Source organism: Salvelinus sp. IW2-2015, linkage group LG33 (genome assembly GCF_002910315.2).
Source record: "Salvelinus sp. IW2-2015 linkage group LG33, ASM291031v2, whole genome shotgun sequence".
Lineage (NCBI taxonomy): Eukaryota > Metazoa > Chordata > Actinopteri > Salmoniformes > Salmonidae > Salvelinus > Salvelinus sp. IW2-2015.
In genome coordinates this window covers 24174802-24197981 of record NC_036872.1, presented here as the reverse complement: position 1 = coordinate 24197981, position 23180 = coordinate 24174802, and the positions used below count along the sequence as shown (strand labels likewise).

The following is a 23180-nucleotide window of genomic DNA, read 5'->3' as shown; positions in this document are numbered from 1 at the left end:
ATTCAAGACCAGAGCAAGACCGAGACCATAAAAATGCGAGTCCAATTCAAGACCAGAGCAAGACCGAGACCATAAAAATGCGAGTCCAATTCAAGCCCAGAGCAAGACCGAGACCATAAAGATGCGAGTCCAATTCAAGACCAGAGCAAGACCGAGACCATAAAGATGCGAGTCCAATTCAAGACCATGTATTTCTGTGTTCATATTTTAGAACATATGGATTCTTTAGACATTCAAAATAGTGAAAAAATGCATGTTGAGGGAAAATAGACACTAAAAATTATTACTAACCCAAACACAGTGGGAAACAATGGGCCTTCTATGCCTTCAGAGAAGGGCTAGGGATTTATAAAATAATGAAAATAATAAGAATAATTATATTACTTTTTTCAATGATGTTCTGATTTAATCGCTTCAGTTTTTGTTAGAAAGGAAAGGGTTAACACTGAAGAGAAAAAAAATATCCAATCAGGATTTTTCTTTGCTGGTCTCTGGAGAAATAATTGTAGCTCGCTAAGTCAGCCATTGGATAGGCCATCAGAAAGGCATCTGCCATTCAACTGTATTAGGGCAGAATTTGAGTGACAGTGGCTTGAACCAATCACATTGACTTAATGGGTGGGACTGTTTTTACAAAAACTTATGGAAACGTCTGCCTTCTTGAAGGCCAACAGGTCACTGTGCAATAACGAGCCGTAGTTTTCCCACGGTCTAGCTAGCTAGCTTTTGTTGTCGGCTAGTTTGCAGCGGCTGCAGCAGGTGTTATCAAAGAGGATGTTTTATTTATTTTTTCACCTTTATTTAACCAGGTAGGCTAGTTGAGAACAAGTTCTCATTTGCAACTGCGACCTGGCCAAGATAAAGCAAAGGCAGTTCGACACTACAACAAACAGATTACACATGGAGTAACAAACATAAATCAATAATTCAGTAGAAAAATATATACAGCATGTGAAATGAGGTAGGATAACAGAGTTAAGGCAATAATAGGCTATGGTGGCAAATGAATTACATATAGCAATTAAACACTGGATAGGTAGAATGTGCAGAAGATTAATGTGCAAGTTGAGATACTGGGGTGCAAAGGAGCAAGATAAATAAATAAATACAGTATGGGGATGAGGTAGATTAGATGGGCTATTTACAGATGAGCTATGTACAGGTGCAGTGACCTGTGGGCTTCTCTGACAGCTGGTGCTTATGTTATTGTCAATTTGTTAGCTTCCCTTTTCAAATAACTTTCAACAAGAAGTTCATTTTTTAATGATTCATCTGGTGAGTGGGACTGTGTTTAATATTGCACTATTTGCTGTTAGCCATCTCTGAAAATAACTTGTGTGAAACATCGTTGCATGAAGTGGAACTGACAGCATTTTAGCTAAATGAAATCGTTTACAATCTGTTCATATACACCCCAGAAGAACATGACACTTAAAAAATATACAGTGGGGAAAGTATTTGATACACTGCCGATTTTGCAGGTTTTCCTACTTACAAAGCATGTAGAGTTTCTGTAATTTTTATCATAGGTACACTTCAACTGTGAGAGCAGAATCAAAAATCTGAAATCACTTGTATGATTTTTAATAATTATTTGCATTTTATTGCATGACAAAGTATTGATACATCAGAATAATCAGAACTTAATATTTGGTACAGAACCTTTGGTTTGCAATTACAGAGATCATACGTTTCCTGTAGTTCTTGACCAGGTTTGCACACACTTGCAGCAGGGATTTTGGCACTCCTCCATACAGACCTTCTCCAGTCCTTCAGGTTTCGGGGCTGTCGTGGCAATACGGGACTTTCAGCTCCCTCCAAAGATGGTTCTACTGGGTTCAGGTCTGGAGACTGGCTAGGCATCCAGGGCCTTGTGCTGTTCTTACGGAGCCACTCTTAGTTGCCTTGGCTGTGTGTTTCGGGTCGTTGTCATGTGGAAGACCCAGCCACGACCCATCTTCAATGCTTTACTGCGGGAAGGAGGTTGTTGGCCAGGATCTCGCGATATCATGGCCCCATCATCCTCCCCTCAAACGGTGCAGTCGTCCTGTCCCTTTGCAGAAAAGCATCCCCAAAGAATGAAGTTTCCACCTCATGGCTCACGGTTGGGATGGTGTCTTGGGGTTGTACTCATCCTTCTTCTTCCTCAAACACGGCGAGTGGAGTTTAGACCAAAAAGCTCTATTTTTGTCTCATCAGACCACATACTTCTCCCATTCCTCCTCTGGATCATCCAGTATGTCATTGGCAAACTTCAGAGGGCCTGGCATGCGCGGCTTGAGCAGGGGGCCTTGCGTGCGCTGCAGGTTTTTCATGACGGCGTTGTGTGTTACTAATGGTTTTCTTTGAGACTGTGGTCCCAGTTCTCTTCAGGTCATTGACAGGTCCTGCGTGTAGTTCTGGGCTGATCCTTCACCTCCATGATCTTGATGCCCCACGAGGTGAGATCTTGCATGGGCCCCAGACGGGGTAATGACCGGATCATCTTCAACTCTGTTCCATTTCTAATAATTGCGCAAAGTTGTTGCCTTCTCACCAAGCTGCTTGCCTATTGTCCTGTAGCCCATCCCAGCCTTGTGCAGGTCTACAATTTTAGCCCTGATGTCCTTACACAGCTCTCTGGTCTTGGCCATTGTGGAGAGGTTGGAGTCTGTTTGATTGAGTGTGTGGACAGTTGTCTTTTATACAGGTAACGAGTTCAAACAGGTGCAGTTAATACAGGTAATGAGTGGAGAACAGGAGGGCTTCTTAAAGAAACAGGTCTGTGAGAGCCGGAATTCTTACTGGTTGGTAGGTAATCAAATACTTATGTCATGCAATAAAATGCAAATTAATTACTTTAAAATCATACAATGTGATTTTCTGGATTTTTGTTTTTGAGATTCCGTCTCTCACAGTTGAAGTGTACCTATGATAAAAATTACAGACCTCTACATGCTTTGTAAGTAGGAAAACCTGCAAAATCGGCAGTGTGTCAAATACTTGTTCTCCRCACTGTATATATACATCCAGTCAGTGCTTCAATAGGCCTTTATACAAACAAGCCATTTGCCACATGGGCCTGCCATCATTCACTTTTAACCTTACTGTGTGTTTACAACAGCGCAACTTTAGATCATTAGAACACATTTATTTGCCAAAATTCAAAAAAATACACCTGAATGTATTTCTGTAAATATGTAAACACATCTATTCTGTAAATATGTAAACACCACGGGAGTCCTCTTACATTTGGGAACTTTACAGTCCTATTTATCAAACAACCATGAAAAAGTAGGCTCTCTCTCCCTCAGTTATGCACATCAACAAGATCAACAACTAATGCTAGCCAGAGCAAGATGAGCTAAAATCTAACGAAGGGACATTAGATAAACGCTCTCAAACATTTTCAGCTAGTTGGCTGTCAAAATTGCACTGATAAACGATGGGCAATAGTAGCCTCCTCATCCTTCTGCAGCTTGCCTGCCAATGCATGCTTGTCCCATCCAAGCACTCAAGCTAACTGGCAAAGTTGGCTAGCTTGCAACTTCCAGACACAAATGAGAAAACACCTCACTCTGACCATTTGTGCAATGGGAAGTAATAGTTGTACATTTCGTTTAGGAAATGCTTAATGGTTGTGTTTTTGTATTCTTATGATGGGGACCTACTGGCTTATTATGTCAGAGTTTATGGACTGCTTATCCTTTAACATCATGCTGTGTATGACTGCTGTCTTTCCATCGGCCCTATGCAGTGGAGAAGTGGTACCTGGAGAAGTGGGTATACTATAATTTTGCCAAAAAGTTCCCAAACTCACCATCCAGCAAAGGAAAGGCACCCTGTGTGAAAAATCCTATGTTTTCCTATGTTTTTTTACGAGTTTTCCTATACATATTTCAGATTTTCACTCTCAAAATCGTGATGGTCTAAGTCCACAACAATGCTTAAACCACATCAAATCTGATTGGGTGGTCCTGTTAGGCCCAGGCCCATCCATGTCTATACCCCTGATGCAAACAGCACATGATGACAACTGCGCATCACAAATGGCCTACTAGCCAACACTTGGGACTAAACTTTTTAAATACCTGGTTTGCATACCCATTGTTGCCTTACTTAGCATTTACTGGTAGATATAAATGTCTTTCCTACCCTACTGGCTACCGATGTTATTCTTCTGTGAGCTGCTCCAAGCCAAAACCAGTTGAGAGCTGCACACTCTTGCTGCTTGCAGATGATATTCCGCTGAACTAAGATATGTGTGCGGCGCGCATCTGAATATATTTCACATGCTTTGCGATTGTGTAGGCTACTTTGTGCATGATTTCTCTATTGTACTACATGATTGATAAGTCGTATACCTCCACTACACTACTTTGATACACAACATAAGGGATTAAGAAGTGAGCATACACAATGCCCACTGAACGGTTTATACCTGTATATACCCTCCACTACACCAATGGCTCTTTGTGTTTTACAAAAAGTGCATTCTCCTACATGAGTGCGCTGGTATTACAGTTGCTGTCCTTTCAGAATCACAAACTTGTCACACACTGAAGGCCTATAGGTTCACCAATGCGCAAACATGTATATAATAGATAAAGTGGAGTGTGTATATTTGGCCCGGCAAAGCGGTTTTATCCGCTGATTGAATGGAAGCTGATAGAGTTTTTTGTCACTGTCAAGACCAAGTACAAATGTATCCGAAACCGAGACACTCAATATGTGGCCTTAAGACTGTAGTACTACAACACTGATCTATTGTGTATGGTGGCAGGACCTCATATGTCTGCAGCAGGCGGCATGACCAGATATCCCTCTCTGTTTCATCAAGCTCTCAGGAAAACAATGGCTGTTTATCACCCAGGTTCCTGAGGCCTTTCATACGGATCACCCCTCCGCCTGGGTAAGAGACGGAACAAGAGCCCACCCGCGGCCCCACTGGCCCACAATCACACACACTATCAGGGGTCGAAGCACAGAGGTGGTTAGGGTCAGTCAGTGGCATGCCGACAGACGGGGCCCACAAGTCAACAGCTTGCGATATGGATCTTAGCAGGACATAGCAGGCAGCACGGGGTGAGACGGCCTGCATCCGAGGGATAGCCTACATTTATTTCACAGCATTATTATTATTAATCTATTATCTACGGCTACGTTCTGGGGCCTTCATACCATACAAGTTACAATGCATTTATTGAATATGCAAAAGCAATACAGTATGTTTCTTATGTCTGTATTTTTATTGTTTTAAAGATTTTACCCGCAACCAAATGAGTTTGCCCTACACACACACAGTCTTGTACAACTAACTTTGTGGGGACAGTCCCATTCAAAATCCTATTTTCCCTAACCTAACCCTTACCCTAACCCTAGCTCCTAACCCCCCTAGAAATAGCATGTGGAGACTAACAAAATGTCCCCAGTTGGTCAAATATTTGTTTGTTTACTATTCTTGTGGGGACTTCTGGTCCCCACAAGTATAGTTAAACACGTCCACTCACACACACACACACACACAGACACACACGTGTTATTCCTGGACTGTCTCTGTGGGAACCAGCAGTAGATTAATTAAGCTGTTCCATTATCGCTGTGGTATTAACACAAAGGCAACACTACGGGAGATACAGGCAGGAGGCAGGAGGCAATAATACTCACTTAATAATACCCATTTAAGGGAGACCTGAGGGAGATTAAACAGTTTGGCGAAGAAGGAAAAATGCCACCTTAGTTAAGCCAAAATCCTGGCATGTAAGGTTTACACTTGATTTATTAGCTGGAGGGGCTGTGGTGGCAGTGAATCTATACACCTTACCTCTTAGCCACACAGTAACTTAAAACAACAKATTTAAGCCAGACGTAATTATTGAGACCTATGAAAATGTATATAAATGTGTTATTATTTTGAATTCTATTTTTGCTTAATTTGGTCTCTTGGTTAAGAACCTCTTCCTGAAATGGCAGCTACAGTCCACTCTGATTTGAGCTATTCTATGACTGGGCAGCGAACTAATAAACTGAACYTAGCCTCATAAAAAGAAAGTTGGCAGACTCACATGTACACACATACACAGTAGGGGGTTTGAGGCTTGACTGTAATAAGTGGTCCTTTGGGGGTCACGAGGTGATGTGGGCAACAATAATAAAGCTGTTATACTCTGTTTCAGGAGCTCTCTACAAGCAATGAAAAGAAAAACCACAACAATGGGCGGAATGAGAAAGCCTTTCAAGCCAGCGGAAACCAGCAGGGCTGTTCATAACACAGACAGAGTACAGAGCACAGGATGGCCCTTTTATTAGGATGGGGACAGAAGCGGAAATAGTCAAGCAACAGAAGGGTTTGTTGGCAAAGCAAAAAATGTTATCATAACATTGTTTCACTATGCACAAAGGCCTAGCTACTGTATGACCAACATGGGATCACAGGGTTAAATGGCAGAGCAATATAAATAGAATGTCACATTTTTCTACTTATGTTGTGAAATCATAAAACTAAAATCAAACTTTGTCACGTGCTCTGAATATAACAAGTGTAGGCCTTAACATGAAATTCTTACAACTACACCACTCCTACAATGCATAAACATCTCAGTACTGACCCAACTTCCATAATGTATGGGTAGTTCTAAGTTTAGCATCTGTGTCCATTACCAAAGCACCAAAGTTCCTTAGAAAGACTGAAAGAAAACAGACCCCATAGCATATCTTCATCACATCATTCTACGAGGTTAGAACTGGACTGTTCTATGGGTGGACACAAATCCTCTTCCATGCCACTGTCCATTTGCCAGTATTGAGGATTACAACATATCCTGTACAGTACAATTACTGAGAGCACCACTCTGGATCTCCACTTGGACATGTCAGTCTGATTCATGTTAGTTTTCCGTTCACACCACACTACAAAACAAAAGGAAACGTCCCTCCTTGATGAGTGGTGTCAGAGGGCTCCCTCTCAGCGCTGTCCTTATGAGATAAGACTAGAGAAAGAGACGGCTCACACTGAGGTTAATCAAATGGCCGATGGGTATTAGGGTGCCATTTGGGACCTATGAGCCCTGGTCAAAAGTAGTGCACTACAAAAGGGGATATGGTGCTATTTGGGAGGCAGCCTGCGTTTTTCAGGAGTAAGAGGAACTTGCCCCTTGACACTGATAAAACACCAGTTTTATGTTTCCCCGATAATGGATAAGGTCAGAATTTAGAGGGTACGCTGATCCAAGATCTGTGCTCATGGGCAACCTCTACCTAAACCGCCACCATCTTCGAGTTCAATATAAGAGACTCCTATCACGACCTAAACATTCACAATAAAGGCTTCCCTTTTATAATCTCCATCCACTCAAACAGAGGGAAATGAAATGTTCATAGACTCCCTGAGCCAAAAGATATGAGCCAAGATGGATGATAGCTGTTCAATAGTGGCCCTCCGCCATCTCTTAGCTCAGAGACACACACAATGAGAATACTTATTATTGTTTCCTACTGTTATTGTGGAGTTGTCTAAACATAAAATGTATTTTATCGGGACGTGCTAAACCGTCAGAGGTCAATGATAAATCTGATGTTTAACGATTATGTCAGGTTCTAGGAATTGAAATGAACTCAGTACAACAACACGTTTTGGTCACAGACTACATCCATACAGTAGCCTACATACATACACTACATGATCAAAAGTATGTGGACACCTGCTCGGCAAGCATCTCATTCCAAAATCATGGGCATTAATATGGAGCTGGTCCCCCTTTTGCTGCTATAACATCATCCACTCTTCTGGGAAGGCTTTCCACTAGATGTTGGAACATTGCTGCGGGGACTTACTTCCATTCAGCCACAAGAGCATTAGTGAGGTCGGCACTGATGTTGGGCAATTAGGCCTGGCTAGCAGTCGGTGTTCCAATTCATCCCAAACGTGTTCCATAGGGTTGAGGTCAAGACTCTGTGCAGGACAGTGAAGTTCTTCCACACCGATCTCGACAAACCATTTCTGTATAGACCTCGCTTTGTGCACGGGGCAATGTCATGCTGAAACAGGGAAGGGCCTTCCCCAAACTGTTGCCACAAAGTTGGAAGCACAGAATCGTCTAGAATGTCATTGTATGCTGTAGCATTAATATTTCTCTTCACTGGAACTAAGGGGCTAACCCCAGACTATTATTCCTCCTCCACCAAACTTTACAATTGGCACTATGCATTGGGGCAGGTAGCGTTCTCCTGGCATCCGCCAAATCCATATTTGTCCGTCAGACTGCCAGATAGTGAAGAGTGATTCATCATTCCAGAGAGATTCATCATTCCAGAGAATGCGTTTCCACTCCTCTAGAGTTCAATGGTGGTGAGCTTTACACCACTCCAGACGACGCTTGGCATTGCGATCTTAGGCTTGTGTGCGGCTGTTCGGCCATGGAAACCCATTTCATGAAGCTCCCAACGAACAGTTCTTGTGCTGACGTTGCTTCCAGAGGCAGTTTGGAACTCAGTAGTGAGTGTTGCAACCGAGGACAGGCAATTTTTACACACTACATGCTTCAGCAGTCCTGCTCTATGAGCTTGTGAGACTTACCACTTCGCGGCTGAGCAATTGTTGCTCCTCTTTTCATTAAAGAGCTAAAAAAGTGTAAGCGGTACTTATTTTCCTTCATAGTTTGTTTGCCTAAGCATGACCATCATCCATATACCACATTTTTACCAAACTTTGCTTTTTTGTGTGAACAATTGGACCTTGCCCTTTGGGGATAGTTACCCCTCATACATACATACTCTAGATACATACTCACAGGCTACAATACACAATGCATTGTCAAAGTCAATATTGTCACAAGTGAAATGTGTGGTTCATGATTTTTTATAATGATTTTGTATTTTTCAACAACAACAAAAAGTTACTTCTTTAAATTATAATTTAGGATGTTTAATGTTGCGGAAATGTTTTGGCCTTTTGTTGTCTACTAGTTGACGTCCACACCCAGTTTGGGAAAGATTGACATATTCCAAACACGACACTCTATGAAGAATTTACGGCGAATATGTTAGGCATAATTGCATATACTTTACATGGAAACAGTGTACCTTGTTGTAAATAGGAAACAGGCCTATCAATTAAACTTTCGAAGCACTATGAAACTCTTTGTTTTATGTCAAACTTTAGCATGAAAAGGTTGCTATTCCAGTGAGTGAGTGGTGTCATGTTGCCAAGTTTCAACTATCTGATCTCGCTAAAAGCTCATCCCTTTTCTCTCTTTCTCTCACTCATTCGGTAGACAAGCATTCATATACGACCGTTTGAGACCTTACCTGTGTGTAACTTATGAAATGTAAATAAACAGAAGTATTTCCCCCCTCTTCTTTCTATCCCAGGCCAGGGAAGGGACTCCGGAAACAGCTCCAATGTCCCGCCCTCATCCCATGACGCCCGTTTGTCTTGTTTCACGGGTGGGAGGCAGTGCAACTGGGTTCATTACGGCTCAAACCAGGGTGGAATCACAATATGCATAGGTAATTCAAGATCCAAGATGGCAGCCATACTTCTCAGTTTCTATACGAGGCGGATATCGTTCTTGATGATGTCACGCTTTGGTTGTTACACGTTATTATATGGGAATTCGTGGGAGGATACATTATTTCTCATACATTATTGTGTAGGAAGTAGCACTGTGATTCCACGCTTGTCAACAGTAACATTGTAACAAGCATTGTCTATGCTAATGTAGCCTACGGAAAGTATCCTAAATTAAAACTTTAAATTGAAGTCGATGCAAACTTGGAAAACAAACAGTCAAGGAGAGCGTGCATGGTTTTAATTTTTTTTTCTCCAATTAAATATATTTAAAGAAATGTTCTAACATATACACCTAGTCTAGATTTATTAGAAACAGGCGGCATGTAGCCTGGGCGGCAGCTAGTCTAGCGGTTAGGAGCGTTGGGCCAACAATCTGAAGGTCGCTGTTTCGAATCAGAATCACCTTTATTGGCCAAGTAGGCTACATTTACACATAGACTACTCAGAATGTTACTTGGTGGTATGGTGCTGCCAGTGATAGACAACATTTAGAGATAGAATACAGACAACTGAGTTTAAACAAAGTTTACATACATTTGGTGAAAAATAGGTCGATGTGGACCTTGAGCAAGGCACTTAACCCTAATTGCTCATGTAAGTCGCTCTGGATAAGAGCGTCTGCTAAATGACGTAAATGAAAATGTTTATATGCTTAATTATACCCTGAACCCACCAGAAGCAAAAACAACATTTGTAATGTAACTAACATTACACCTGCTTATGGTCCAGTGAGTCCAGTTTTAGCCTGCAATCAGCATACTGTCACAGCATTAGGCAATCCTAATTGCTCTGGCTGGGGCCATTACATAGGCTACATTTGTAATGCAACTAACATTACACCTGCTTATGGTCCAGTGAGTCCAGTCTGTAGCCTGCAAACAGCATACTGTCGACAGCAGTAGGCAATCCTAACTGCTATGTCTAGGGCCATTACATAGGCTATGTGGTGTTTTTGATTTTTATTAGGCTATTATTACAATGTTCCAATATTTTTTTTTCAATTCAATAGCATCGAATGTCATACTAACTGATGCAGTTCTGTCTAGAACCAGAGTCATATACAGTAGCCTATGGGTCTGGCTATGGGTATAACCAATTAATTGTATGTTCTTAAATTCTACTAAGTTGGAAATAAGAGCCCAGCAATTATGTTTGGTTCAAAATCATATAATTTAGTTATTGTGAAGGCTATTCCAGTAATGAGCAACTTGGTTAGAATATGTTTTATTACAGCCTAGGGTCTTACAAGTCCTCTGCGTTTGTTCCCAACCCTATATTCAACCGACTAACTGTTCTCACACACACGCACGCACAAAATGCGGTCTCCTGGCTTTGTTCATTCTCATCCAACATCCCTGCCTCCTCATTGGTGCTGAGAGGATGCGGTGACTTCTGATTGGGTGAAAGTTTTTCCTRTGGCTTTAGCACTTGTGGAGTCACCCCCACCCCACTCAAAACATATAATTGGTCAAGCCGCTCTATGCGTCCAGTTGTTTTTACAGTCGGTAACATACTGACTAAAACGACAGCCCGTTGTAGACTATTTGTAGCAAGAGTGATGTAAGGTGTCTCAAACAAATCGACGTTGTCTGAATCTGTCTGAAGCTCATTTATTCCAAAGCGCAGCATCCACATAAAGACGCGTTGTTCACGCACAGAGGAGGACACAAATTATAACAAATATCCCTTAAAAAGTAGCGAAGATGGTGTCCGCTGGACTGGAGATCCTTGGGCTGGGGCTGTGCGTCATTGGCTCGCTCCTGGTGATGGTGGTGTGCGGGCTGCCCATGTGGAAGGTAACGGCGTTCATCGAGGCCAACATTGTGGTGGCTCAGACCATCTGGGATGGGCTCTGGATGTCTTGTGTGGTGCAGAGCACCGGCCAGATGCAGTGCAAGGTGCACGACTCGGTCCTTGCGCTCGGCCACGACCTGCAGGCGGCGCGAGCCCTCACCGTCATCTCGTGTGTGTTTGGCGTGCTGGGGCTGATGGTGGTGATCGCCGGGGCGCAGTGCACCAACTGCATTAGCGCCGAGAACGTCAAAACCCGGGTGGTGAACGCCGGAGGGGTTATCTACATCACCAGTGGGTTGTTTGTGTTAGTACCTCTCTGCTGGATGGCCAACAACATCATCTCTGACTTCTACAACCCACAGGTGCCCGCGTCCAAAAAGAGGGAGATCGGGGCCGCGCTCTACATCGGTTGGGCGGCCACGGCGCTCCTGCTGGTCGGGGGCGCGCTACTCTGCTGCTCTTGTCCTTCTAACGGGAATTCGGGCTATTCGGCCAAATATTCCCCGACCAAACGGGCCACACCAAACGGGACCGGAGACTATGACAAAAGGAATTACGTGTAGCCCTGCTTCCCACCCTCGGGATGGGGTAGCTATGCTTTGCGTAAATGTGCTGTGATCTTTTGAAAAACTATTTTTTTAAACGTATTTTTTGCACCTGCAGTTTACTCTGAACTTTGAAATCAATTAAAGCATCATTTTGTTACACTGACTATAAACTAAACACAATATTGGAGAACATATTCGTTCATTATTTTTGCAAACAGCAGAAAATAAACTTTTTTGGAGACTATGCATATACGTCTGGATATAAAGTGATAGCCAATTACAAAAATGAGCGTCTTTGTTTTAGGTACCTGTATTTTTAAATGTCCTAGTCTATATTTTCAATGATCGCTCATAATCCCTTGCATTTTGAAATGTTTACCATTGTGAAGTTTTTTTCCTAAAGGAAGATTATACGACTGAATATATCCACTGTTTTTTTACTTCAGTGTAGGCTACAGTTACTGTGATTTCGGAGTGATAGCACTCCAAACCACCTAAAAGGTTTTTGGACAGTGGATTTTTGCTTCATGGGACTGTGGGACGAGCTAAAAAATACATGTAGGCTAGGCCTATTTTTAAGGAAACACAACTCAGGCGTCCTTATGTGTCTATAATAGTGGAATATAATCTATTTTACAAAAATTAGGACCATAGATTTAGATGCCAAATATAGGATGTCCAGTCCACTTCACCTGTTTTCAGATGAAACTTTTAAAAGTTTGCAAATGTGAGTTTTATATCTGTATGTAGAAGCTGTACTGGATGTGTTTCATGTCATGGATTTGTAGGAATACACTGCTGTTTTACTCACTGGTTTTGTTGATGTTTGATGTAAAGATCCATTATATATTTCATGCAATATTCTTTCCAATGTTAAACTGAGATTAAACTGATATCGTCTTACGTATTTGTTCTACCGTGTTTTATTTAAATAAATCGAAATGTAGTTGAATTAATATAATAAATAGGTCATCAGAACATGTAGTTTGCAAATCTTCAATATTATTTATGTCTGGGCCTGACGCCTACGTGATGCGTTGAGTTCCCCAGCAGGAGAAAGTATTTTGGTGAACTATAGAAATCTAGATGACAATACCCATTCAGCAAGAGTGGGGCTCTGCTGTTAAGCACACAATACTCCCCGACCCATCCCCCTTTCAGACAGCTCTTTCTCACTCCACCGCGCTGTTTAAAAGGCGTGCAAATCCGGATGTCTTTCCACCACTATCGCTCTTTCCCGCCAATGGAGGGGTTTGATTTTGTAGGCCTGTGTGATTGTGGGTTGCAAGATTGGCTGATTGTGGTGGCAAAACAACTTTTTTGGTGAGATGAAAAAAAGTTCTGACCTTTTCTCTTAAAATATATTCCCAACTTTCGGCATCTTGAGTTAAAATGAACTGATTTCCTGTAATTATTGTTTTAAAATACTAGACCTACATTATGCAAATCATAAAATTCCGTTATAACTTAATTTAAAAAAAACATCTGGCATGTAAGCTATTGGTATTCTCAGAGCTGATTATGCCCCGTGTTCAAAGCTTTGGCTGGATTTTCAAAGCTTACTTATAGTTTAGCTGGCCACATAAGAGTCTTAGTGGGTCATATGCCCACTTATAACTAGAACATGTAAAGGTCATTCACCAGATCAACTGAATCGAGGTAGATATGAGTTGGGCTGATTATCTTTTGGTGAAAAAAAGACAACGACATTATTAGTAGAGAGAAAAATGATGTCCAACAACTGCATGTAGGCTATGCAATTGACATTTTAGCCAAAAGTGGCCAAGAGCCACTTGATAGAACTCCATTGTGAATAAACATCTTAGTGTGCACTTGCAGATGATCATCCCGAACTTTCACTGTAACTTTTCGCTGAGGACAACCTAGGCATCGAATCACTCCCATAACCCCCTCTATAGGCATTCAGACTCTGGTGTGTATCTGGTGTTTCTGCACAAAGAAGCAGTATGGTCTGTCGGGAATGGCCTGGGCTGTTATTTTGGGACTGTCTGGGGTGTAGAGTTGGGGGTGCACCTCTAAAATGACCCCCATTCCAGAGAGAAAAGAGGCAAACAGGACCAGCAACGTCACTCAATGGGCCTTGCCATGGTAACGGTTTAGGACCTGCTGTTGCCTAGCGACAGGGTCTATAATGTGGTGGTATGGATGAGCCTCATAAAGGCCCAGCCTGGGGACATTCCAAAGACCCACATCCACCCAGCCACACACAGACTCCCCGCCTGTAACCTAACGTAGCAGTCATAAAAGAAACGCCTGAAACTAGATCCCCTATATGCTGGTCTTGACGAGAAGGGGAAAAAACCAGTTGGGGGAGGTTCTCTTCTGCACTGTTCAACCAATCCGGTAAATGTGGAGGAGTTAAGATGGAGTGTCGCCTTGTTAATGTCCAAAAGCAGAAGTCGCGTCACAGGCTCTCTTTCCATTTCCCCTGAAAACCGGAACATCTGCTTAGGCCAAGGACAGGGAGAAGGGGTTACGAAAAGCCAGTAATTCAGCAATGACCACAGCAACAATAACTATGTGTAAGAGCGTAAGCAGTGGTGTAGAGGTGCCAGGAGAATTGGGTAAACAATAATTGTACTTATTTTTTTCCTAACAGCCCCCGAGGTAGACAGGTGCCCTGTGTGAAAAATTATATGTTAAACAGGGACATAGGCTACGCTCTGAATAACCTAAAATGATCAATCACCTATTGGTATTTCACAGTTAGCCCAACCCAAGCTGTACTGTGCAAGTAGGCTAATTGAAACTAATAAATGAGGCTGTCAACTGAGTCAGAAATTCACCGGTTTTAGATTTCAAGACTTCTCTTCCGGGAAAGCTTGCGAAACAAACCAAACAGACCAGGTCGGGGCTTGGTGTTTGAGAAGTCAATGAGAAAAGTGAAACATTATTCTTTATTTGTTCATTTTCTCGAAATCTAATGGCCCAACCTAGATTCGAGACAATGTCTTAAGTAGTTGAACCTATTATTACTCCAACCTCGTGAAATTGACAAACTGACACGTTTTCCTTTTCGTAAAAAAATATTTTATATCGAAGGAGTCCCTTTGATTTGATGGCCTGCACATGCTCAATTCGGCGCGAGACAACCGTTAGACCGGATTAAGTGTTTCTATTCATGACCAACGTCGCCATGACATCGTCTACAATGGTGAAAATAATAATTTTGACAGGTAGGCTACTTTGTAACTAGTTAACATGTAATATAGAACGTTTTTGGGAAAGCTTTTCCATCTATCAGAAGACGGCTAGGCCTATCATTAGCATCACTATATTTTCCCTTTTCCTTAATTGTTTGAAACCTGGGCGTTTTACTTCATATTATGGATGTCTTTCCTTGCTTTTTAAAATTTATTTTTTATTTAACCTTTATTTAACTTTCCTTGCTTCAAAGTAGCCTATAGCCAAAATCCCACCATAGAAAGGTGGAGGCAAATTTTTTTTTTTTAAGTTCCTCATGCCTTAAAATGTACTGGTTTTCTTTAAACTTTATTTCATTGTCTAGCATCCAAGGTTCAATATCAATATATTTCAATATCTGTCCATGAAACCCCTCACATGTGAACGGTATTTTCCCGCAAATTGAATTTTGGAACATTCATGCATAGGCCTTCCAGCATGTGTACACTTTAAACTAAACATTCTGATCTGGTCCATCTGCACTATTAATTTATACAGTGTGTACCTCCACTACACTACTTTGAAACGTATCAGTGGGGATTAGAAAGTGAGTATATGCAATGTCCACTAAAAAAAATAAGTGGACATATGGCATATACCATCCACTACACCACTGAATGTAAGATCTCAGTGGTTCATTCTGTGTTTGAGACATCATTTGTTAAAGAAAAAAAAAACGATCCAAAATGTTTACAATAAAAACTACAGATAAGAAATGTTAAACTTTATTGAATTACTCATATTGCACTACTAATATCCTACTCCATCACAACACAATTCATTCTTATCATAAAGACAACATGTGCCCAATGTGATACAATAGGCCAATATTAATCTCAGTAGAATCATTGGGAACACAGCGTTGACCGGTAAACTTGACCTAAATGGGAGAGATTGAGACACAAAAAGGAGGGAGTGGGCGCGGGAGTTGAAAATTCCCCTGATCAGTTTCGATTTATCGCCCTAATGGTTAAGGTTAGAAATTGGAGAGGGTAAGCTGATCCAAGATCTGTGTTTAAGGGTTACATCAACCCAGTGCAGTGGTTGGCAATTGGGCTGAGTTATTGGGCTCGTTTGACTGGTAAGGCGAAAGCAACCGGCTGTACAGATGAAAGTCGAGAAGTGAAGTCGGGAGGTGCATCTGCGACAGCCGAAAGTCAGACACTGACGTGGTTTTCCAACAGCAAGTCTCAGTGCAACATGGCAGTGTTGCCATTGTTCATTAAAAAAAATATTTATGTCGAAATAAACATGTCTCCAACCCCCATATCACACACTCACAAACTTAAATATATGTGTAAGCTACATTGTACAATCAATCAATTGGTGAGGGAGAGAGACTCAAATATCACGTTCATTAATTTGTAAATTTCCACTGTAGCCTGCTAGTATGCAGACCCCTTGACTTTTCCATATTTCGTTACGTTACACTTACAGCCTTATTTTAAAATGGATTTATAAAATCCTCAGCAATCTACACATAATACCTAATGACAAAGCGTAAACAGGCTTTTAGATTTTTTTTATTACAATTAATAAAAAATAAAAAACAGAAATAACTTATTTACATAAGTATTCAGACCCATTGTAATGAGACTCGAAATTGAGCTCAGGTGCATCCTGTTTCCATTGATCATCCTTGAGATGTTTCTAAAACGGGATTGGAGTCCACCTGTGGTAGATTCAATTGATTGGACATGATTTGGAAAGGCACACACCTGTCTATATAAGGACCCACAGTTGACAGCGCATGTCAGAGCAAAAACCAGGCCAGGAGGTCGAAGGAATTGTCCGTTGAGCTCCGAGACAGGATTGTGTCGAGACACAGATCTGGGGAAGAGTACCAAAACATTTCTGCAGCATTGAAGGTCCCCAAGAACACAGTGGCTCCATCATTCTTAAATGGAAGAAGTTTGGAACCACCAAGACTCTTCCTAGAGCTGGCCATCCGGCCAAACTGAGCAATCGGCGGAGAAAGGCCTTGGTCAGGGAGGTGACCAAGAACCCGATGGTCACTCCGACAGAGCTCCAGAGTTCCTCTGTGGAGATGGGAGAACCTTCCAGAACGACAACCATCCCTGCAACACTCCACCAATCAGGCCTTTATGGTAGAGGGGCCAGATAGATGCCACTCCTTAAAAAGGGACATGACAGCCTGCTTGAAAGTTGTCAAAAGGCACCTAAAGACTCTCATACCTATGGCTGCAGGATGAAGTTGGTGAAGAGCAACTGCAGAAACTTGCAGTCGACTGCAGACCTTTGATCACGATTTTTGTAAAGTTCATGCAATCTACATTTTTATCCCCATAATGCAACAGACATTCGGAAATTGTATTTTTGTCCCCCCCAGTTTTATCATTGGAATGTAGGACCATGCGGACGCCTCCGAGCTGTCTAGGAGGCTGTGTGGAGTTTTTATCCAATTGGATAAAAAAATGTATATATGTCCCTCCCACTTCTAAAACCAAAGTTGTGCCCCTGCAGTGAAACATAGACAGGCAGGGACAGACAGACAGGCAGGCAGGCAGGCAGGTGCAGACAGAGGGGAAAGGGAGAGTGGGGGGGGAGAAAGAGAAAGAAAGAGCACTGACATTCTGAATAAACAAATACTGTACTTGGTTTCATATCAAGCTTCTACACCCTATAACAGGATTCTGGTAGGAGCTTACACTTGAAGTCAAAAGTTTACATACACCTTAGCCAAATACATTTAAACTCCCATTTTTCACAATTCCTGACATTTAATCCTAGTAAACATTCCCTGTCTTAGGTCAGTTAGGATCACTACTTTATTTTAAGAATGTGAAATGTCAGAATAATTGTAGAGAGAGTGATTTATTTCAGCTTTTATTTCTTTCATCGCATTCCCAGTGGGTCAGAAGTTTACATACACTCAATTAGTATTTGGTAGCATTGCCTTTAAATTGTTTAACTTGGGTCAAACATTTCTGGTAGCCTTCCACAAGCTTCCCACAATAAGTTGGGTGAATTTTCGCCCATTCCTCCTTACCAGAGCTGGTGTAACTGAGTCAGGTTTGTAGGCCTCCTTGCTCGCACACGCTTTTTCAGTTCTGGTCACAAATTTTCTATAGGATTGAGGTCAGGGCTTTGTGATGGCCACTCCAATACCTTGACTCTGTTGTCCTTAAGCCATTTTGCCACAACTTTGGAAGTATGCTTGGGGTCATTGTCCATTTGGAAGACCCATTTGCGACCAAGCTTTAACTTCCTGACTGATGTCTTGAGATGTTGCTTCAATATATCCACATAATTTTCGTCCCTCATGATGCCATTTATTTTGTGAAGTGCACCAGTCCCTCCTGCAGCAAAGCACCCTCACAACATGATGCTGCCACCCCGTTTGGAAATTGCTCCCAAGGATGAACCAGACTTGTGGAGGTCTACAATTTTTTTCTGAGTTCTTGGCTGATTTCGTTAGATTTTTCCATGTCATGCACAAAGTAGATGTCCTAACCGACTTGCCAAAACTATAGTTTGTTTACAAGAAATTTGTGGAGTGGTTGAAAAACGAGATTTAATGACTCCAACCTAAGTGTATGTAAACTTCCGACTTCAAATGTACTTTCTCTCTTAGTCCGATTTTTTGATAAATAACAAGTTAGGTGATTTACTTTAACGAGGTGATTCAGACAAAAGCTGCGTTTCAAACTCATAAAAGACACACCCTCGTCCACTTACCCTCGCCTTATGTCCTTGGGGGAATCCCCCTCATCATCTTGGACGTCGGTCCAAACGATTAGCCAAACAAGGGAAGTTCGCAACATAAGCCCCTCAGTCCTCGTTTTTGATCGAGTTTGCGAGTGTACAATTATGTTTACTTCGGCCCCATAATTCAATTCGCGATGATTGTACATCCGCTAAGAAAAGTCTGCCGAAACTTAAAACCTCAAAGTCAATATGGATAAGTCAACATACAAGTGCAAATAAAAACGAATGTAAAAAGGTTAGAAATTGTGCTACTCAGGCCTCCCGAGTGGCGCATCGCAGTGCTAGCTGTTCCACTAGAGATCCTGGTTCGAGTCCGGGCTCTGTCGCAGCCGGCCGCGCCCGGGAGACCCATGGGGCGGCACACAATTGGCCCAGCGTCGTCCGGGTTAGGGGAGGGTTTGGCCGGTAGGGATGTTCTTGTCCCATCGCACACTAGCGACTCCTGTGGCGGGCCGGGTGCAATGCACCCTGACACGGTCACCAGGTGTACGATGTTTCCTCCGACACAATGGTGCGTCTGGGTTAAGCGGGTGTTATGTCAAGAAGCAGTGCGGCTTGGCTGGGTTGTGTTTCGGAGAACGCACGGCTCTTGACCTTCGCCTCTCCCGAGTCCGTACGCAAGTTGCAGGGATGGAAAAAGGGGTGAAAAAAAAGAAATTGTGCTACTAATGCACATGATGGCACAAACACGCCTCGTAAAAGTAATGATGTTTTTGTTTGGTTAGCTTTTGGAAATTGGAGAAATAAAACATTTTCCTTCTTCAGAAGTTCCAGCTAGGCAGGCTAATGTTSGTTAGCTAATTCATTTGCTAGCTATCATACAGTAGGCGTATATTAATAATTATATAGTTAATTTAAGTAGACATGCAATCATAATTGACTGTAGCGCATATAAAGTACCCACAAGCTACCGGTGGCTGAAAACAATCATCGCGGGTTGAATGAGTGACGAATTTCCAGGCAAGGGCGGCCCATTTAAAAATCATTCCTTCCTCCCTCGCCCCTTGCCCTGCAAGCGTATACTCGTCAGACGTCCTGATACGTCATCAGATGTGCCCACTTAATTTGAGGGCTGAGGATAGTGTCTTTTAAGTGTTTGGAATGCAGCCAAAGAGAGACAGAGCAATAGATGACCCAGATAGTCTCTAATAAAAGACAGTGAGAGTCAGTCACTCCATTCCCATGCTTACAATAAAAGGACAAATTGTATTTTTTTTCTTAAGTGATGAGCAAGTACATAAGATATTTGTTAGAAGAAGTGGTAAAAACCTATAGGCTACTTAAGAAAGTCTCATAATTCAGCATGGCTAGACAGTGGTGGACCCCTGAGGCTGAAGCCAGTGGAATGACTCAGAGCTTTGTCACGGCCCAGTAGCACAGACTTCCTGTCCAGTGGACAGCGGAACAGGAAGGAACAAGTGGGGTGTGGGAGAAGAGGGGGGCTTAAACACTGCTCCATCACACATGAAATGCTCCTTGGTTGTTGTCTCACACCACTGGCTAGCCCTCGAGCACAAACACAGATGTGCGCGCGTGCACACACAAAGTCGCTCATGCCAAATCATTAATCTCATCTTCCCTGCACCACACCGTCCTAAAGCAGTAGTGTTTGTGTTGGAGTTGTTTTTGGAATTGGTCAGCAAAACCAGAGGCTACTCCCGCTGACATCCCACCCAAGACATTCCTGCTTTTGTCATCAAGATGGAGCAACATGTTGTTCTTTTAAACTAGAATTACATTTCCAGTGAGGAGGTTATCAAATACAGTGCATTCGGAAAGTATTCTGACCTCTTCACTTTTTCCACATTGTTCCGTTACATCCTTATTCTAAAATGTATTAAATGTTTTCCCTCATCAATCTACACACAATACCCCATAATGACAAAGCAAAAACTGTTTTTATTAAATGTTTGCAAAAAAAACTTTACTTAATACTTTATTGAAGCAAATGTGTCAGCGATTACAGCCTCAATTCTTCTTGGGTATGACGCTACAAGATTGTCACACTTGTATTTGGGGAGACTCTCCCATTCTTCTCTGCAGATCCTCTCAAGCTCTGTCAGCCCATTCTTCTCTGCAGATCCTCTCAAGCTGTTTTTGGTCGCACTGCTTTGCTTTATCTTGGCCAGGTCACAGTTGTAAATGAGAACTTGTTCCCAACTGGCCTACCTGGTTAAATAAAGGTGAAATAAAATTCAATGCTGCAGACATTTTTTAGTACCCTTCCCCAGATCTGTGCCTCGACACAATCCTGTCTCGGCGCTCTACGGACAATTCCTTCGACCTCATGGCTTGGTTTTTGCTCTGACATGCACTCTCAACTGTGGGACCTTAAATAGACAGGTGTGTGCCTTTCCAAATCATGTCCAATCAATTGAATTTACCACAGGTGGACTCCAATCAAGTTGTAGAAACATCTTAAGGATGATCAATGGAAACAGGATGCACCTGAGCTCAATTTCAAGTCTCATAGCAAAGGGTCTGAATACTTATGTAAGGTATTTCTGTTTTTTATTTTTAATACATTTGCAAACATTTCTAAAAACCGGTTATCACTTTGTCATTATGGGGTATTGTGTGTAGATTGATGAGATATACAGTACCAGTCAAATGTTTGGACACACCTACTCATTCCAGGGTTTTTCTTTATTTGTACTATTTTCTACATTGTAGAATAATAGTGAAGACATCAACACTATGAAATAACACTTCTGGAATCATGTAGTAACCAAAAAAATGTTAAACAAATCAAAATACATTTGATATTCTTCTAAGTAGCCACCCTTTGCCTTGATGACAGCTTTGCACACGCTTGACATTTTTTGGTTACTACATGAATCCATATGTGTTATTTCATAGTTTTAGTGTCTTCACTATTATTCTACAATGTAGAAAATAGTAAAAAATTAAGTAAAACCCTTGAATGAGTAGGTGTCCAAACTTTTGACTGGTACTGTATATATTATTTAAAGCCATTTTAGAATAAGGCTGTAACGTAACAAAATGTGGGAAAAGTGAAGGGGTCTGAATACTTTCCGAATGCACTGTATATTAACATAGTGAAGAGATTGAGAGTTCTATCCCATTTTACACCCCACCAATCATCCAGAATAGATGAACAGATTCGAAACACCATTTTGCCTACTGTATAGTGCACCAATACAATGTCAGGCCGCCCACAACACAAATACAACAAACCCCTCAATTACTCAAACATGCCACAGAACGGATAACACATCCAAGAAACCACAAGGCGTGTAAAACATGTTCCAGACTTGACATCAAATCAAATCAACAACATGCCATGCACACACACAGACCGGGCCGAAAAGAAGGCATGACAGCTCTAGGCTGAGATGAAGGAAATGAAGATGAGATGAAGGAGAGGGCCTGCAGGTTGTGGAATGTCAAAAGACAGATGAAGAGACATTTCTTATTTATCACGGATATCATGGCTCACTGAAATCACTGTTGTCAGTCTCTCTCTGCTTGTATGGCCGTCTTAACTTTTCAGCTWAAAGGGGGGATTGTATTGATCAACCAAATAAACCAAACTATAACCCAGGAATTACCTACAACCCATAATTTAGAGAAACAGTTAGTGTCCTAAGAAAAGCTGCCCCTACGTGTGAGTGTATGCCATGCCAGAGGTTCTCTATCCACCCAGTCTAGTCAACCCAAGGTCTTTGTAATTAATGGATGAGGTTGGTTTTAGTATCAGCTGTGCCTGTTGGCCCACATATTTACACCACGCACACACAGGATCCTGAGGAGAGCATTGTTTTGACATGAATTGCGTCTTGCAGGAAACTCAGTGTTGCTATTCCAGGCACTGCTGTGGATTTGCTCTGCAAACGACAGAACAGCTTTGGAAAAATAAACAACAAACTAGTTGTTTCGGATGAAATTAGTGTTTAGCTAATTCTAGCGTGTGTGAGCGTATTCTATCATTCTCAAAGTTGATCTTTGTACTAAGTAGCACAAACAGCATGATTCAGACCTCTCAGGGCTGGACATCCTCTGTCTCTCTGGTGTCCCTGGAAACTAGGGTAGTGTAAAAAAAAAAGCCCTTCCCTTTCTGAGGTTTAAAGGAAGTGCAGTGTGAGTCCCTTCTCATGAAAAGCTTTCATTTGCCCCAGGTCTGGCCGTCCATGAGGCTGCCCACTCATCTGAGACACTGGTCTCTCCATGCTGCGTGTATGAGTGTGTGTCTTCACATTCGGTATAGTCACAGATCCATGACGGTGGGTATATCGTTAGACGTTCAGAAAGCAGTGGCAGGTCCTTTCTTCACAACGTGGTCTGTAGTTCGATGGTATCTATATTTTAAGGCAGGAAAGAATACATGCATACAC

The 23180-nt window shown here is 42.0% G+C and overlaps 3 protein-coding genes across 3 annotated transcripts in view; 2 read left to right on the top strand and 1 right to left on the bottom strand.

The window, feature by feature from the left end:
- The window catches only part of zgc:63587 (septin-2), a 39749-nt gene extending 30355 nt beyond the window's left edge, over window positions 1–9394 (bottom strand). Inside the window, exon 1 of the mRNA XM_023979442.2 lies at window positions 9286–9394. The gene's annotated coding sequence lies outside the window, so the exon portion shown is untranslated. The remainder of the gene's footprint in view (window positions 1–9285) is intronic.
- Window positions 9395–9660: 266 nt separating this feature from the next.
- LOC111957767 (3-ketoacyl-CoA thiolase, mitochondrial) overlaps window positions 9661–23180 on the top strand; it is a 56881-nt gene continuing 43361 nt past the window's right edge. The window contains exon 1 of the mRNA XM_070436888.1: window positions 9661–9667. The gene's annotated coding sequence lies outside the window, so the exon portion shown is untranslated. The remainder of the gene's footprint in view (window positions 9668–23180) is intronic.
- On the top strand, window positions 11007–12795 carry cldn5a (claudin 5a). Its single transcript, XM_023979088.3, has one exon. The coding sequence runs from the start codon at window positions 11254–11256 to the stop codon at window positions 11905–11907; it is 654 nt and encodes a 217-aa protein (XP_023834856.1). The 5' UTR covers window positions 11007–11253; the 3' UTR covers window positions 11908–12795.